Source organism: Bufo gargarizans, chromosome 1, assembly GCF_014858855.1.
Source record: "Bufo gargarizans isolate SCDJY-AF-19 chromosome 1, ASM1485885v1, whole genome shotgun sequence".
NCBI classification, from domain to species: domain Eukaryota; kingdom Metazoa; phylum Chordata; class Amphibia; order Anura; family Bufonidae; genus Bufo; species Bufo gargarizans.
The window spans coordinates 49,689,856-49,709,523 of NC_058080.1; the positions used below are offsets into that span (position 1 = coordinate 49,689,856).

General features: G+C 48.5%; 1 protein-coding gene across 2 annotated transcripts in view; it reads left to right on the plus strand.

The window, feature by feature from the left end:
• Window positions 1-9,566: 9,566 nt before the first annotated feature.
• Window positions 9,567-19,668, plus strand: part of LOC122939272 (dynein axonemal assembly factor 9-like) — an 82,236-nt gene continuing 72,134 nt past the window's right edge. For both annotated transcript variants that reach the window (XM_044295345.1, XM_044295352.1), the window contains exon 1: window positions 9,567-9,727. In XM_044295345.1, the coding sequence (XP_044151280.1) occupies window positions 9,678-9,727 (50 nt within the window). In that variant the 5' untranslated portion in view covers window positions 9,567-9,677. The remainder of the gene's footprint in view (window positions 9,728-19,668) is intronic.

The following is a 19,668-nucleotide window of genomic DNA, read 5'->3' on the forward strand; positions in this document are numbered from 1 at the left end:
GACGTATGGCGCGGTATACAGGCTCCCTGGTGGATGCGGTAATATACAGCAAGCTGTACCTCAGTATAGCAGCCCGATACTCAGTGCATACCCAGTGTGAAGCTGCCCTGAGAGAGGTGGCCCAAGTGCGATACCACTTTAGAAGGGTTTTCTGGAGAAGTGAGGAAGGTTTACTACAGCCTTAACCCCTTCACCACCGGACCGATTTTCATTTTTTGCGTTTTTGTTTTTGCTCTCCGCCTTTCAAAAACCATAACTTTTTTTTACTTTTCTATTCACACAGATGTATGAGGGCTTGTTTTTTGCGAGACAAGATGTATTTTTTTGTTAAATTACTATATCTTGTATTTAAAAAATTATTTGTGGGGTGAAATGGAAAAAAATGCATTTCCTCCATTGTTTTTTGTGCTTTGTTTTTACTGTTTTCACTGTGCGATAAAAATGTCACGATGATCTTATTCTGCAGGTCATAGACCAAATATATGACGTTTTTAAGATGTTTTAAATGATGATGTTTTTAAAAAACATTTTTGCTTTGCATCATTATATCCTGACAACCATAACTTTTCTACAGAGCAGTTTTTTTGTGGGAAGAAGCTTTACCTTTTATTGGTTCCTTTTCGGCTTTTTGATCATTTTTTTTTATTCAATTATTTTAGGGGGGTGCTGACCAAAAACAGAGATTTGGTTGTTTTTGTTTCTGTTAGGCAGTCATCATACAGGATAAATACTTTTATATTTTAATAGTTCAGACATGTTTGGATGCGGTGATACCATTTACTGACACCCCTGACCATATGATGCATCTAGGAGGAACATGAGAATTTTTTATTTTTTTTTCAGACCTCAGATTAGACCCCTGATCTTCATCCGGCCCCCCCTAATCAGACCCCCAATCTTTATTAGACACCATATCAGACTTCCCAATCTATATCAGAACCCCAATATTTATTAGACCTGAAATCGCACCCCCCAATCAGACCCCCAGTCTTCATCATACCCCCAAACCAGACCTCAGATCAGACAGTAAAATAAGCAACTCCCCTCTCCTGCTCTGGACTCTCTGCCTGCGCTCTCCGCTCCCCGGTGGAGCAGTACTGCACTGTGTTCTGACGTCATAGTGCCGCCTACATGCACTACGTTCTGGCGCTATAAGCAGTCAGGACACAGAAGACCAGGGAGCGGTGAGTACAGCCAGCGGTAGCAGCACTACACTCATGGCTCCCTCCGCCTCCTGAATACTAATGAGTAGAGTGTGGCGCAAATATTCAGATGGCGAATATTAATCGCGAATATCGGCACTTTGAGAATTTGCAAATATTTCGAACATAATGATATATATTCGTAATTTTGAATATTCTAGATTTTTTTTCATCAGTAACCTCCCTTCTTGCTTGTGGGCCAATGAGAAGGCTGCAATGTCTCTGTCTGAGCTTAGCAACATCCCTGGCAACCAATAGAAAAGTGGCCTCCCCCTTACTATATAATAACCGCCCCAGCAGCCCTTGTCTGCAGTATTTTGCAGATCTGAGAGAGACGGCAGTGTCATTGCTGTGCTCTGTGCTTTCCTGTGTCATTACATTAGTTAGTTAGTTAGTTAGTTAGATAGTTAGTTAGATAGTTAGTTAGATAGTTAGTTAGCCTTTATATATAATACAGATAGTCAGTGTAGGTTATATCCTGATATAGTGTAGCTATAGGTTCTGCTGTCCATACATACATGCTACATGCATAGTGCTGTCACAAGTTCACAACAATACTTATTGCTCCAATCACTAGTATGTAGTCAGACCTGCCAAAATGTGAAGTTTCACGTAATGCGCCAAAATATTTGCATCATTAGTGCCGATTAGTGCAATCACGAATATATTGGAGCTCTCTATCTGCATATAAAGCTATTGTAATGTGCTGCCGACCATTGTCTCCAGTCTCAGGAAACTTCTAGCAGCTTGGAAAATGTAGCAAAAGTGACCCACGTCTGAATTGCACGCGCTTTATGCGAATATTACATTACTGATTTTCGCAATCAAAAAAATAATATTGAATTCTCGAATTTGTGAATATATGACGAATATTCGACAAAATATTTGTGAAATATCGCGAATTCGAATATTGCCCCTGCCACTCATCACTACTAAGTACTGCCATAATAAAAGCGCTCATTAGCTTTATAAGACTTTTAGGGGAAAAAGCAAAAAATACAGTATGGGGTGATTTTCAGTTTTTAATCATTTTTTGTATTTTAAAAACATGTTTTACCTTCTTTTACTTTTTTTGGTCCACATAGGGGACTTAAACATACGATCATTTGATCACTTATGCCATAGACTTCAGTAATATACTATAGAAGTCTATGAGATTTTTACAGTCTTCCTGATAAGTAATGCTGCCTGCAGGGCTTAGTAAGCAGTTTACTATGGCAGGCCTGGGAGCCTTCAGGAGGCAGCGCGCCACCCCGCCATTGGATGTCAGAGGCAGCCCCTTCCCATTGACTAACCTCTCAGATGCTGTGGTTGCTATTGACCATGGCATCTGAATGGTTAAATGACCAGGATCTGATTTTTCTCCAATCCTGGTCACTGCGGCCAGGTGTGCCTGCCCCATACCCCCCTCCTTACTGAGATATTTTTTTGTGGAGCAGTTCAGAAGGGACTAATTGAAGTCCCCCAGCCTGCAACATCTACTGAAAGACTCAGATTTACCTGCTTCTCGCCTCTCGCCATAAACTAGCAACAGAGACCCCCGATTAAAACGCTGTCCTGAGCACCGGCGTCCAACCAACGTGCTCTACACGCGCAGGGTCCATGTGTTCAGGAGCCCCCAGCTTTCTACCTATACACAGTACACGAGGCAAGCTGTCAGCCATCCGGAGGAGCCACCGAGCCGGTGTCAGATAGGGCGGTGTAGAACTGCTGACAGATTCCATTTGGTGGGGTTGTCCCTAACAACTTCACTTTTATAGATGTAGAATTTAATGTTATAAAAGTAATATTGCTGGGGGTCAGATGTGTGGGACTCCTGCAGGATAAGCGAGCGCCGGATAGATTGGGACTCTCAGAAATAGCTGACTCTGCTGTTCTCTACCTGCAGGCATAATACTGACCACAAGAGGTCGCTCCATCACAGCAGATACTAATGGCGCTAGCAAGAAGCGTCTTCTCCATTACTGTTATAGTATAAAATATCTTTGTACCGAGTTAGCCAAAGAAAATATAAAAAAATGAGATTTCTTAGAAGATGACGCCTACTAATGTCCGACAACAACTCCTTAGGTCTCTTCATCAGGCGTTAGACCCCAGCAGTCTCAGAAGCTTGCAGTTTAGTCATCTTTTCCGTTAGCCATTACTAGCTATCAACCACGAGGAATCAATTTTTTATATGTTCTTCAATACTGTGCAGACCTCTCCCAGTGAGCACGGCCTGTGTCTCCATTATACCCCCCCCCCCCCCCGACGTGTAAAGAGACCAAGGAGGGACATTATCAGCGCTGCGCCTCTGCCCAATGCCTATCTATTCACGCCCAGTCCAAAAACGTTGTGCCCCCACACCATTGTGTAGCCCCCTTACAGCAGTGAAGCCTCTATAATCCTTCCCTAACCCTCTGTCCCCGGTGATTGGAGCACAGCCGGCTCTCCCCAGCAGCGGGCACGACGGAGTGACGTCATCGCACCCGCTGAGCAAAGCACAGAACGGAACACTACGGACGCTACGGAGTGCTTTCTGGGGTTCCGTTCCTCCGCACCGTAAAAAGATAGAGCATGCTCTATCTTTTTGCGGAACTGAGGGATCGTGGACCCATTCAAGTGAATGTGTCTGCGATCCCCATGCGCCTGCCCCACGGAAGGTGCCCGTGCATTGCGGACCGCAATTTGCAGTTAACAGCAGGGGACACCAACGGTCGTGTGAACGAGCCCTTATTATGATGTATAATGCTGTGTGACCCGGAGAGTCCTAGAACCTACTAAATTTGGGCCATGTACACGGCCGTGCCTGCAAACAGCGGGTCTGCAATACACGGGCACTGGCCGTGTGCTCACTGCATCACGGATGTGGACCCATTCACTCGAATGGGTCCGCAATCTAGAAGGTCTGGTGCAGAACAGAGGCTTGGACACAGGGCCATTAGCTTTCATCAGTTTGCCCCCAGGACAGGACACATTATTTGGTAGGTAGAATATGCCAAAATCAGGACCTGCTCCCCTGACCGCAGGGGCCACATACTGGTGGATATAGATGCTGGGCAGTGGTGCACCTTCAATGGAGGCAGACCACCGCACTTACTACAGGGCCCGGGGGAATGGGAGCCTTCTTCTCTTTCCATTGTCATGATGCCACCACTAGGGGGAGCTCAATGCCAATCCATTATTTCCATTCCAGTAAATGGTAACTGTATACATTCCTATGTACTGAGCTCCCCCTAGTGGTGGCAGCAGACGGCCAGCTTTGTAATAGATGGGAAGCAGGAGATTTCAGTGTATTTATGCCAGCAGTCTGGTGTGAATACACCGAGAGATACGGTGGAATGTGCGCCGTATTCATAGAGCACCTGTTCCGGTTTACTGATACAAATTCATGGGGGGTTGCACTTTGCATTCTGGGGGTTGCACTTTGCATTCTGCACTGCCTTGGAGTGATTGACGCATGTGTATTGGGGATCTAGGTTGGGCAGGGGGGCCCATAGTAAGTTTTGCCATGGGGCCCTATGAGATCTGTGTACACCCCTGGTGTATTATAAAAGTCAGGCCTGCTGCCACTTTTGCATGCCCTCTGGCTACCCCAGGGCTACCCCTACCTACAGGCATCTATATCATAAACTAGCCTCAACAGTGATATAGCATAGCTGTACAGTAGTCATTGCAGGCAGCCAGACAGCGCTGGAGGGGGCAGACGTGGCTCACTTTGGTATACGGAAACATATAATAAATATGCGATGAAATAATGGTACAAACCAGCGCTGAGCAATAGTAATGTATTATAATAATACTAATGAGCGCTGAGAGTGGCCTCTAGTGGCCGCCAGCAGTACTGCAGCTGCACAGGGCAATGACAATGAACCGAATGACCTCTAGTGGCCACCAGCAGTCCTGCAGGGCAATGATAATGAACTGAGTGACCTCAAGCGGCCGCCAGCAGTACTGCAGCTGCACAGGGCAATGACACTGAACTGAAGTCACAGTTTGTTTATGAGAACGTACCACCGTGCAGGGAGAGGGGGGACGGACTAGATAACATCCTCTGTTCTTCCTGACGTAAACACCAGATAGGAACATTTTCTCTGCATTGTAACCTCAGACAGAGAACCCGCCGACAGATAACGGATGATTGTAACAGTAGTGTTAAAGAAAGCGCTCCCCCTCCCCATCTGGGAGAAATGGTACGGGCCGTCGCCCGGGAGCTGCTCTGTGGCCGTTAGATGGGCGTGAGGACGGGAGCGCGCAGTCTGTCGTGTGTGCGCGCCTGGTAGTTAACTCTTTCACGTCTGCACTGATGTTTCTAAATACTGTAGATCTGTGACACCGAGCACGCAGGATGTACCATGTCTCATGGGCGGGGGACAGCCACTCTGGTCCTGAGCCGGAGACCCCCCCTCTGTCAGGGGCAGTTTAGGGGTGACAGGCAGGGCAGTGTCCTAGATTAAAGGGGCTGTCCACACTTTTTATATATGTATACCCCAAAGTATACCTCCCACTGTCCTCACCTTCCTCGTGTCTAGTGCTGAGCGAACTTGTGCTTTACGGCGTCTAAAGTTCGGGTTATCGAAGAATCGCGTTATGGATGCTGCTACCACGGACCATAACGGAATTTAGAATCCATACCGCGATTCTTCGATAACCCGCACTTTAGATGCCGTAAAGCACAAGTTCGCTCAGCACTTCTCAGGACACTTATTTCCAGGTTGAGAAAACCCGCAATCTGTGCAGACATTTCTCCAGGACCGCCATCTGCCTGCAGCGGACGCGCCCCCGCGGAGTCTGTCAGGAATCCGCAGGAAAATGCTGCTCAGTGGATTGTTTAGCAGTGGCGGTATTGTTCGCGAACTGTATGGCGATCTGTGGTGTATTGTGGCAGTATTATATGGACAATGCATACCTGAGCACTACAAGGCTGTATATGGCGGTATTAGGGTCCATTCACATGTCCGTAATTTGGGTCCACATTCGTCCTGAAAAAAAATAGAACATGTCCTATTCTTGTCCGCAATTGCGGATCGCACATTGCAGGTGTCATTAGGTGTGAATGGACCCTAATATGGACACTGCATGGCGGTATTAATGAGGAGTTTTATGACAGCATTATATGGACACTGCATGGCGGTATTAATGAGGGGTTATATGACAGTACTATATGGACACTGTATGACGGTATTATATGGACACTGTATGGCAGTAATAATGAGGAGTTATATGATGTATTTTATATGGACACTGTATGGAGTTATTAATGAGGGGTTATATGACGGTATTATATGGACACTGTATGGCGGTATTAATGAGGGGTTATATGACGGTATTATATGGACACTGTATGGCGGTATTAATGAGGGGTTATATGACGGTATTATATGGACACTGTATGGCGGTATTAATGAGGAGTTATATGACAGTATTATATGGACACTGTATGGTGGTATTAATGAAGAGTTATATGACGGTATTATATGGACACTGTATGGCAGTAATAATGAGGAGTTATATGATGTATTTTATATGGACACTGTATGGCGGTATTAATGAGGGGTTATATGACGGTATTATATGGACACTGTATGGCGGTATTAATGAGGGGTTATGTGACGGTACTATATGGACACTGTATGGCGGTATTAATGAGGAGTTATGTGACAGTACTATATGGACACTGTATGGCGGTATTAATGAGGGGTTATATGACGGTATTATATGGACACTGTATGGCGGTATTAATGAGGGGTTATATGACAGTATTATATGGACACTGTATGGCGGTATTAATGAGGAGTTATATGACAGTATTATATGGACACTGTATGGCGGTATTAATGAGGGGTTATATGACGGTATTATATGGACACTGTATGGTGGTATTAATGAAGAGTTATATGACGGTATTATATGGACACTGTATGGCAGTAATAATGAGGAGTTATATGATGCATTTTATATGGACACTGTATGGCGGTATTAATGAGGGGTTATATGACGGTATTATATGGACACTGTATGGCGGTATTAATGAGGGGTTATATGACAGTATTATATGGACACTGTATGGCGGTATTAATGAGGAGTTATATGACAGTATTATATGGACACTGTATGGCGGTATTAATGAGGAGTTATATGACAGTATTATATGGACACTGTATGGCGGTATTAATGAGGGGTTATATGACGGTATTATATGGACACTGTATGGCGGTATTAATGAGGAGTTATATGACGGTATTATATGGACACTGTATGGCAGTAATAATGAGGAGTTATATGATGTATTTTATATGGACACTGTATGGCGGTATTAATGAGGGGTTATATGACGGTATTATATGGACACTGTATGGCAGTAATAATGAGGGGTTATATGATGTATTTTATATGGACACTGTATGGCGGTATTAATGTGGGGTTATATGACGGTATTATATGGACACTGTATGGCGGTATTAATGTGGGGTTATATGACGGTATTATATGGACACTGTATGGCGGTATTAATGAGGGGTTATATGACAGTATTATATGGACACTGTATGGCGGTATTAATGAGGAGTTATATGACAGTATTATATGGACACTGTATGGCGGTATTAATGTGGAGTTATATGACAGTATTATATGGACACTGTATGGCGGTATTAATGAGGGGTTATATGACGGTATTATATGGACACTGTATGGCGGTATTAATGAGGAGTTATATGACGGTATTATATGGACACTGTATGGCAGTAATAATGAGGAGTTATATGATGTATTTTATATGGACACTGTATGGCGGTATTAATGAGGGGTTATATGAAGGTATTATATGGACACTGTATGGCGGTATTAATGAGGGGTTATATGACGGTATTATATGGACACTGTATGGCGGTATTAATGAGGAGTTATATGGCGGCATTATATGGACACTGTATGGCGGTATTAATGAGGGGTTATATGACGGTATTATATGGACACTGTATGGCGGTATTAATGAGGAGTTATATGACGGTATTATATGGACACTGTATGGCGGTATTAATGAGGGGTTATATGACGGTATTATATGGACACTGTATGGCGGTATTAATGAGGGGTTATATGACGGTATTATATGGACACTGTATGGCGGTATTAATGAGGGGTTATATGACGGTATTATATGGACACTGTATGGCGGTATTAATGAGGGGTTATATGACGGTATTATATGGACACTGTATGGCGGTATTAATGAGGGGTTATATGACGGTATTATATGGACACTGTATGGCGGTATTAATGAGGAGTTATATGACGGTATTATATGGACACTGTATGGCGGTATTAATGAGGAGTTATATGACAGTATTATATGGACACTGTATGGAGTTATTAATGAGGGGTTATATGACAGTATTATATGGACACTGTATGGCGGTATTAATGAGGGGTTATATGACGGTATTATATGGACACTGTATGGCGGTATTAATGAGGGGTTATATGACGGTATTATATGGACACTGTATGGCGGTATTAATGAGGAGTTATATGACGGTATTATATGGACACTGTATGGCGGTATTAATGAGGAGTTATATGACGGTATTATATGGACACTGTATGGAGTTATTAATGAGGAGTTTAACCCCACATTTAACCGGTCATTTAACCCCTCAGAGGCCGCGTTTAACAGCGATGGCGACATCTGTGAAGTAAGGCAGAGGATACAGCTCCCGGCAGTGACATGGCGGGGGTCCGGCCGGTTCCCATGACAGCGGGGTCTGCCGGAGGTTCTATTGTCTGAACTTTTGAAATATTTTTAAAATTTCCTGTGCGGTGAACGCTGTGACAGAAAAAACAATAACACAGGTATTCGCCATTTTTTCCCCCTAAAAAACAGTGATCAAAAAGTGGTAGATACCCCAAAAATGTCATCAATAAAAGCCACAGTTTGTCCCGCAATGAATGAGCCCCTCACAGGAACGGCTGTCACAATATGGAGGGACAAAGAAAATCTTTTATTTTTTATTTACTCTATTTTTAAATACAAGACGCGGGACATTAAGCGGCGCCATCACAAATGCATCTTGTGCTGCAAGAAATAAGCCCCCTGTGGGGAAGCAATACCCGGGCCTGGCCTCCCACGTGACCAGTGAGGAGCGGCTGTCACTCCCAGGCCAAGCAGCAGAGGGATGCTGGAGGCGGAGAAGGCCTGTCAGTGGTCTGCGGCCTGGGCAAAAACCGCATCAGCCTGCCCGCCGGCTCTGAGCTGCGGCTTCTCTGCAGGACGGAGACCATTTCACCTCACATTGAGGCGCTCGGGCGCGCGCACCTCTCCCCGCCTCCCGGGCGCAGCTGCGCATGCGTGGACGAGGCTAGGGCACCGGCCGCGCGCTTGGAGGCCGTGGACGCGCCTAGTGAGAGGTCGGGCAGGAGGAGAACGGTAACGGGGCCATGCCAAGCGGCGCGCGCGGCTGTACGGTGTGAACTGGAGCCAGAGACGGCGGCATCATGTCCCAGAGGAGAGGAACCCGCTACCAGAGCTGCTCCCCCGCTGCCAGGTAGGTGCCAGCCTCATTGTGTGGGTATACTCCGAGGCCTGGAGGAGCACAGGTCCCAGCATGCCCCATTGGCACCTCAGTAGCTTTTGTTGTCGGTGTCGGGGCCTGTTGTCATAGAGAGACGTCTCCATGGCAACCGACCCGACCAATAAGAGAATCATGGCGCACGCCAATGGGAAAAAAAACGATGGCGATTCGTAATGTTCCGCGTTTATTGTGGCGGTTTTACCGATTGTGGACACCATTGATGGCGAAGGAGCGCACGATGGCCATTCTAGCCTAGATTGTTCCCATATCTTATGACGGGATGGTTACTATGGTAACGGTGTCACTACACTGTGACACTGTGACGAAAAATACCCGCTGTGCGTATACATTGTGTTGTCGGTCTGTAGTCGGGTTTTGTTGTCAGGTAAGTTGTCACTGTCGGTCTCGTTGCTATGGCGATGACCCTGGTGAACAATCCGGTTGTCAGGTCCAGTACCCCCCCAACACGAGAGCGTTACAATCGCCGCAGCGTCCTCCGGATCTGATCGCAAGGACTGGACGCTCCGTCATGAGCTGTGCACCAACCCCTGTAAAACCCATATACGTATATAAGACCGATGCTTGATGTCAGTGAATAGAAACCTCCTTAGTAAGCCTGACTTAGGGGCTGTGTCACTTCAGCAGAAATCATTTATCATGTAGATACAATAAATACAAAGCTCTTACTAATGTACTGTGATTGTCCATATTGCCTCCTTTGCTGGCTGGATTCATTTTTCCATCACATCATACACTGCTCGTTTCCATGGTTACAGACCACCCTGCAATCCAGCAGTGGTGGTCGTGCTTGCAGACTATAGGAAAAAGCATCGGCCTCTCTGGTGACCGGGACCGTGGGAGCGCGCATAGGCTGTGCTGTTTCCTATTCAAGCACGACCACTGCTGATGGATTGCAGGGTGGTCGTAACCATGGAAACGAACAATGTATAATGTGATGGAAAAATGAAAGGAAGCAATATGGACAATCACAATACATTAGTAAGTGCCTTGTATTAATCTTTCTCTACATAATGAATGCTATTTGCTGGAGGGAGACGTCCATATTGGGTGCTATTACTACGATATTGCCTAACTTTTTATTTTTTTGCAAAACTGCAGTTTTCATTTGGGGTCATTACAGCCTAAAACTTCCCCTCTGCGATTTGACCGCACCATATAAATGCCCTCTATGGCTGCGATCCCATTCCCTGCCAGTGAGGCGTCTCTCAAGGAAGAGAAGAGTCTCGGCAGCGCCACCTAGTGGACGTGGCCCCTGTGAGGCAAGATCCGACTCTCCAACAAGCCTTGGATATAGCCAGGCCACAGATCCGACAGCTGTTTTAGGTGGCTTGCCCCTCAGATCTTCACTCATAGGGAGCCACTTCCAGTAGGTGGCGCTGGTGAGACGGTTCTCCTTCTCGGGAGACCCCTCTTTGGATATTTGCTTCCCGGGGCGCACTGCCGGCGAGTCTCCGTCCCGGGGCGCCCTGCCGGCGAGTCTCCGTCCCGGGGCGCCCTGCCGGCGAGTCTCCGTCCCGGGGCGCCCTGCCGGCGAGTCTCCGTCCCGGGGCGCCCTGCCGGCGAGTCTCCGTCCCGGGGCGCCCTGCCGGCGAGTCTCCGTCCCGGGGCGCCCTGCCGGCGAGTCTCCGTCCCGGGGCGCCCTGCCGGCGAGTCTCCGTCCCGGGGCGCCCTGCCGGCGAGTCTCCGTCCCGGGGCGCCCTGCCGGCGAGTCTCCGTCCCGGGGCGCCCTGCCGGCGAGTCTCCGTCCCGGAGCGCCCTGCCGGCGAGTCTCCGTCCCGGGGCGCCCTGCCGGCGAGTCTCCGTCCCGGGGCGCCCTGCCGGCGAGTCTCCGTCCCGGGGCGCCCTCCCGGCGAGTCTCCGTCCCGGGGCGCCCTCCCGGCGAGTCTCCGTCCCGGGGCGCCCTCCCGGCGAGTCTCCGTCCCGGGGCGCCCTCCCGGCGAGTCTCCGTCCCGGGGCGCACTGCCGGCGAGTCTCCGTACCATACCGTGGACGGGCACAGTTCTTTCATGGGAGTGAGGCGCATACGAATGGCACACGGAAGGGATCCAGATCTGGCGGATCCGTGGTTTGCAGAAGGTAATAACGGACCGGCGCGTGCATGAAGCGGAGCGTAGCGGGCTCACGTAGGCCGAAAGGGCCCAGAAGGAAAATGCCGTGTGAAAGCAGAAACCTATAGAGGTATCCAGACATAAACCCGCCATACGCCTGTGTTTGCTGGGACAGTACTGCCGTATAGGTGGCGGTGGAGCCTTGTCCTGGGCCTCAGCTTGTTGTGGACGGGAAGCTTGGATACGAGGGGGTGGGGGTGGGGAGGAAGTCATCAATTAACGGGATGTGAGCGCTGAGCTCACTGCGTCCTCCCCTCCCCCGCCTCTGGAGGAATCTCACTGACCCGGATCATGTCACTGCTATTGGCTGGTGGTCAGAGAGTCCCCTGACAGGAGGAGTTATAGGGGGATTTCCAGTGATCTCACTGCCCCCCATAACAAGAAGCTGAGTGTTCTGATATGTATTCTCCAGGCACGGCTGTGTACAGATGAAGCAGAGCTGAGCGAGTTGTGCGCCGACAACAATAGTAGATCTTCTATTTTATTAGTATTTTTTGCGGGCTGCGGAATGGAGGCGAACAGTACACAGAGAGCTGTCCGCATCTTTTGCGGCCCCGTTGAAGTGGATGTGTCCGCGTCCGATTTGCAAAAATCACGGATTGAACGCGGAAAAATAATGCGCTCATCTGCATAAACCCTTACATGTAGGATGAAAGTCAGCCAAAGCACTGATCCTAGTTGGATCAGTGATCTCCCAGTGTGTGGGGGGCGTCCCAGCCCTCTCTTGTAATGTTCTAGTGGGAGTAATAGAGGAATAGCACAACATAGAGTCATAGGGGTACTTTCACACTTGTGGCAGGACAGATCCGTCTTTTGACTATAATGGGGACGGAGAGGCGCTCCGGCGCAGTATGGCAGTTCGCGGTCAGAGGCCGCCGGACTAAGAAGTCGGACATGCAGAACTTTTAGTCCGGCGGCCTTTCGCCGTGCACCGCCGTACTGCGCCGGAGCGCCACCCCCGTCCCCATTATAGTCAATGGGGACGGAGCGGCGGCGTGGCGGAAGGACGGATCCGACAGGGTGAACAGCCTGTCGGATCCGTCCTGCTGCAAGTGTGAAAGTAGCCTAAGAATAGAGCTTCCAGGATTGTTATTCCTTGGGGAAAGCCAGGAGTCAGTAAGACAGACGTGTCAGGAGGGGAGACTGTAGGGCAGGGCTGGCCAACCTGCGGCTCTCCAGCTGTTGCAAAACTACAACTCCCAGCATGCCCAGGCAGCCTATAGCTATCAGCCTACAGCAGGGCATGATGGAAAATGTAGTTTTCCAACAGCTGGAGAGCCGCAGGTTGGCCAGCCCTGCTAGGGGTTCTCAGCCTCTGGATGTTCACTGACAGCAAGCAGGTGTCTTTAACATGGTAAGGAATCTGGGAAAGTTAGCGGTTGACTGGTGTAAATCCATTGGGCAGCGCGCCAGGTAGTGCCTCACCTGTGTACTCATTACCGCACCCTGTCATTTCCAGCAGTGATTACGGCGATCTCCTTTACCTTTATGACGTGTCTTAATTGAGTGTAATTACGTAGTGCAGCAACCGGCGGTCGGTCACACGGGCCCGGCGGTCGGTCACACGGACCCGGCGGTCGGTCACACGGGCCCGGCGGTCGGTCACACGGGCCCGGCGGTCGGTCACACGGGCCCGGCGGTCGGTCACACTGGCTCATGGAAGACGGGCCCACGTTGACTTTTGGTGTACAAGGCTACAATTTAGGCCACGCCCCTGTCCAGCTAAACCACACCCCTAAATTACAGAAATGCGCGATGCAGCATTTTGCTTCAAAGTTGCGAGCAGAATCCGTAGTGAATCTGAGCCATTGTTTTGTGCCTCAGGACGGGTCAGTGGAGGTCCTGATGTCCCCACTACTACGTCCTGACATTTTCCTTATAGGGGCTGGAGCTCCGGGCTCCACATCCAGAATCTGTCTGCCTGCTGCCACCACTAGGGGGAGCTCACTGCGTCACGTCCAGAGAATACACAGAGGCCGTCACATTTCATGCTCACTCTCTGCTGTGGTTAAAGGGATTGTCCAGAAACCCTCTTGTCCTGCAGCAGGGAGGTCCTCACCTCCTGGCCAGGATGGAGAGCAGTTACCAAGAGCGTCTCTCTCTGTGGAGGACCAGTCATGTGTAATACCTAATTCCCCCTGTGGTGGCGCTGCAGGGAAATTGAAGGAGATTTATCAATGTGGCATCAAAAAGTCACAGATTATGGTGGCTGCCAAATTTGTGCCAAAATGTGAAACTTTTTGAGCTTCTCGACATTTTTTAAAAGGAGCAGGGCATAGCGGGTGGGGGTGGAGCCTCCCGCCAAACTGGCCTAAACTGTGCCAGCTCCTAGGCGGTGAACAGGTTTTGGCACATGGATTAGATTTCTGGCCTCTTATTCCAGCGCAGTCGCCAGTGTAGTAACCGCCGGACAGCGCTGGGCTCATGTACACGACCGCGCGCCCTGTATCACCGATGCCGACCCATTCACTTGAACGGAAGGTGCGGTGCCAAACAGAGGGTCACAGATCGGAGCTTCTCCGTGGGGTTTCTGTTTGTGCTTCTGCATCGCCTAAAAGTAGTGCATGTAGTAGTGCGGGTCGTGGGCCCGTGTCTGCAGGAGCCATGTTTGGATTAACATGCAGATTCGCCATCACAGTAAATGGGGAAGATCTGCGTGCGTTTCTGGCGCAGGATCCGTGCCAGAAAGCCATTGTACGAACGTTCCCTTAGAGCATGTTCCGATGGAGGGTTTTCCCGAATCTGCGCTGAGGCCGTGCCACAGTCCATACGGCCGAGGCATGCAGCGCGGTCTTCAAGATATACAGGTCCATTTTTGGTGCGGTCACCGCGCAGACCCCCCTTACTGTCAGGACTCCCCGCAGATCACCGGGGTCCAGCAGGGGGACACTTTGTCAATGGAGAACCGGGATGTAAGGGGTGTACATCGAGGGAGAAGACGGAGGGGATCGGGTAACTACAGGAGCGGGCCTCAACGAGGGGAGCAGACCGGCGGACACACGGCGCTGCGCTGGAGGGGGCCTACAGTTCATGGAGCTTTAGGTCGGCTGCCCTGGGTCCTAGAGATCCTGGCCTGTCATCAGAATACCCTGGCAGCAGCACTTGTTTGTTACAGTGTATCAGCAGAAGATGGTCTGAACAGTTGGAGCAGACCCTCAGCAGTGACCAGTATCGGACCACGTACACATGCCACTAATCTGTGGAAGGCATACATTGCCTGCTATGGGAGAGGGTTAACCCATTCTGCCGTGAATGTCCCAGTAAATGGATGCCACGTGCCCCTGTGTTTGGCCCGTGCACATGGCTTGCCTTGCTTCCTAATTCCCTGACAGCAAGCAGAGTTGAACAGATTTATTAAAGGGATTATCCTCCCCTAGAAGTGAATGGAGCGGTGGACTGACCTGATCACTACTCCTGCGTATAGTAAGGAGACCCCTCGTCCACAGGGACATGGGGGGGGGGGGGGGGGGTCGTCTCACCAATATCTCCGGACTCTCCTGTAGCTTAGATGGGAATCTCCATCATATTCGGCAGCCGCCAGGGTTACAGAATGGGCCGACTGGACTATACACTGCTGTTTCTGTGACCCCATTGAAGTGAATGGGGAGAGCGTAGCCCACCCCGTATTTCCGTAATCCTGACCACCGCCTGGCGCAGGTATTCTAGTCTGTGACTGAGGTGGGAGCACTGGTTCTAGGCCCCGCTCCCTCCTGGAGACCACACTCTATTCTTTTTGTGAATTGAAGGACTTTTTGTGCAAACTGCAGCTTTCTTGAAGGGCTGTTTGATGCCATAATCTGGGGGGATGTGAAGGTGTCTCTGGCACGGTGGTCCTGGTCCTTGAGGGGGCTGATAAGAAGACACCAGGATTAGTAATGGAGGTTGGGGCTCAGTGAAGTCCTTGATTTGAGGCTGTGTAATCCCAGAGGTGAGCTCCGCTAGGACGGTGTAATGTAATCTGGAGGTCCGGGGTGTCAGGAGCCATAGCTTCTCCTTCCTGCGGTGCAGTATATATGTACGCTGTGCTCTACCAGGTTCTTGGCTGCAGATTCTGGAGACTAATTGAGTCCCCTCGCCCGGCCTCATTCCAGACGTGTCTTCTTCTGCCCGTCCCTGGATGATTTAATTACATTATAGATGAGCGCAGCGCTCCCCGCAGCAGTTTTCTCACCTCGATGAATCCCTTGAGGAATTATTCCCTGAGGCCTGAGCCGCGGTGATCTCTGTAGTCAGGCGCCTCGTGCTGACTTCTCCGTAAGATTTCATCTGGGATCGCCGCGTTACACCGTGGATATTGGGGGGTGGCTGCAGATCACCCCAATCCAAGAGGGGCTGATTGGTGGGATCCTCATCTACCCCTGCTGGTGACATGGCGGTTACAAGATAGTCACCGGAGATTTTATATAATATATATATATATATATATATATATATATATATAAAATCCCCCCCCCCCCCCCCCCCCCCGTTATTCGCCATTTATTGGCCTAAAGTGACAGCAGGTCCATAAAGCCACGGTAAGTGGCTCCTCCTAGACCAGTGACGTCCCGTCCATCGGTTACATTCTAGTGAATGGGTCTGGGCTGCAATACCAATCACCGCCACTACACAGCGTATGGCGCTCTGCTTGGTAAGCGATGAGGTCCCGGAGCACCACAACCTCTCCAAACAGTGCCAGGTGTCGGACCCCCACCTATCCTGAGGGTAGGCCATCAGTATAACTCCCAGGAGACCCCTTTCTATAGCCCCAGCCTATTCCATAGCACTTTACAAGTGGACGCATGGACTAATACAATCGGAGGTTATACAGCGAAAAGAAGAAAAAGCAAATCCAGAAAAGAGGAGTGAGGTCCCTGACGAGATTAGAGCGCCTGCTGAGTGCAGTAGTCCGCCGGCGTCTTCAAGTGCAACTTCATGTGATGGGGGGATGACGTGATGACGTAGTGGACGTCGCGCTCCCGGCTTTCCCCGCTGCTCAGCTACACCGCTGCCACCTCGACTATGCTGGCGTCTCTGTGCCGAATCCTCCATCCACCTTCTCTGTAACCGGGAACGGGTGATCAGCGTTGTTGAACCGCGGCGCTGTTATCGACTGCTGGTTCGGATGTGGGGGGTGCCTCTGGTTCCTGCTTTTTGTCCAAGCCTGCATGCTGCTGCTTGTTGTTTCTGCCATTCCCGACTCTGCGCTCCTGCCTCCTTTTTCGCCCACTAAGTCGATGTGAACAGTTTGTTGTCTGGAGGTTCTTTTTTCCTTTACCCCCGTGGACTGTGCCTCCGGCTCCTGCCTGAACTGCTACCCCCCCTTTGGTGCCGTGAGTAACCTCTGTGTTCCCCCCCTATTTGTGTTCCCCCCACCTAATGGATTGCTGGAGAAGATGATAAGCTGATAAGCTTCTCTTCTTTAGTGACTAACCTCCTCACGATTGCTGACTCCAACTAACCTTGAAACGGAGTTTGACAAAATTGCACATGATCGCACATGATTACAAGAAAGTGAACTCTAAAGTTTAAAGTATAAGGTGGAGAGGGGGAAAAAAAAAAAAAAAAATAATAATAAGAGGGGAAAGAGTATAAAGAAGAGTGGACACAAAAAAAAAAAAAAAAAAGGGGGAGAGCGAAAAAAAAAAAGGAGAAGAGAAACAGAATTAAGAAGAAGGCACTTTAAAAAAAAAAGGGAAAGGGGGATAAGGAATAAGGAAAAAGGAAAAAGTAAAAAAAAAAAAAAAGAGAAAGAAGGAGAGCAAAGAAGAAAAGATATATATTTAAAGGAGAGAAGGAGGCGGAATAAGGGGGGAAAAAAAATAAAAAAATAAATAAAAACCAAATAAATACTCCAAAAAAAATTAAATAAAAATAAATATTTTAAAAAAAGGAATAAAGAGGAATAAGCTATGGGCCCAAAAGCCTTTAGGCGTTCGACTGATCTATCAGGTCAGAAACATGGGTCCAAAACTGCTGAACCAACAAAATTGGACCAGTTTCTGAAGTCCCCAAGGGTCAATACGAGGGGTGGACAAAAGGAGTTTTTGGAAAAAAAAAATTATGAATCGGAGGTAACAGACCTAGAAATACAAAAAGGCGCTAGATACCCTGAAGAGGAAGATGGAATAATGGGGGAAGCAATCCCTAATGATAACTCTTCACCGCTGGAAGAAATACTCCTAGCGGTTAAACAGAACGGGGACCTAATACAGGTGGTTACAACCCAACTTGGATTTATTCAAGTTGATGTGGGACTAATAAAAGATGAATTGTCCAAAATGCGAGACAGAGTCAACACCCTTGAAAGTTCTGTCACCCTAATACAGAAGGAATCCAAAAAAATAAATACGGAAGTTTCTACACTTAAAGTGGAATATAATCTCTTGAAGAAAAAGGCAGTGGACCTGGAGGATAGGTCACGAAGATATAATGTGAGAATAATAGGGATCCCAGAGGGTGAGGAAGGAAAAAATCCAACTGAATTTGTACAGAAATTAATTCTTGAGAACTTTGGTAAAGAGTCATTCTCTCCTCTTTTTATGATTGAAAGAGCCCATCGGGTCCCAGGAGGAAAACCAATTCCAGGGAGACAACCTCGGTCAATCCTTGCTAAGCTACTGACTACAGGGGACAGAGATGTCCTCCTGAGAAGGGCGAGGGAATCCTCACCGGTTCTGTATAACGGGATTAGACTGGCCTTTTTTCCTGATTTTTCGAAAGAAATACAAGAAAAGAGACGCACATTTATGACTGTTAAAAAGAAGCTAAGAGAAAGGGATATTAAATATTCTCTTATATTCCCGGCCAAATTGCGGATTGTTTTTGAAGATAAAATCTTTTTTTTTGATACCTCAGAAGAAGCCGCGGATTGGCTAGAGCGAAACAATCGATGACTCAATTGGGTTACGATCGGGCGGGAATAATTAGTATTATAAGGGGCTTATACCCTTAAAAAAAAAATAAAAAAAAAATAAAAAAAAGAAATATAGTTTTCTTTGCTTCCTAATCGCGGTGTGGGGGTGGCTGAGTGGGGGGAGGGTCGAGGGTTGGTCATAGGAAAGAAATCTACTACAATATGTGGTGGATTGCATGTGGAAGGGGGGTGAGGGGTAGGAGGGGGGTGAGGGGAGGGGGGGGTGGGGTTGGGCTGTGGTGCGTCAGGGTAGGTGTAGTTTCCCTTGTTTTAGTTTTCTTTGTCTTGTTCTTCCTCTTTCTCCGGTTTTTCCATCTGACCACTGGTAATGACGCTGACTAGAATTCTTGCTTGGAATATACGTGGTCTGGGAGATAGAGGTAAGAGACAAGCGATTTTTGATTTAACTCAGGCCCACCTACCAGCAATAATTTGCTTGTTAGAGACCCATCTTACCTGAGGAGAATACTAGAGTGCTCGACAGGGGATGGGCTGCGCACACGTTTCATTCCACCCTCTCCAATTATTCGAGAGGTGTCACGGTGCTGATACACAGACTTATTGATTTCGTTTGTGAGGCATCCTCTGTTGACCAACAGGGGAGATTTATTTTCCTATATTGTAGGATAGGGGGGAAGATATGTATCTTGGCCTTTGTCTATATCCCTCCGCCGTTTTCTCTCTCGGTTCTTAACTCTCTTCTACTATTCATGGATAAATGGCCAGAATGTCCAACATTGATTATGGGTGACTTTAACTGTGTCATCGATCCTCTCTGTGACAGGGTTTCTACGAGAGCTAGGAGTGACAGTCCGCTCCGGGGGTCCCCCCTGGCACGGTTCTGCATGGAGATTGGATTTGAGGATGCTTGGGAACACCTGAGACAGGGG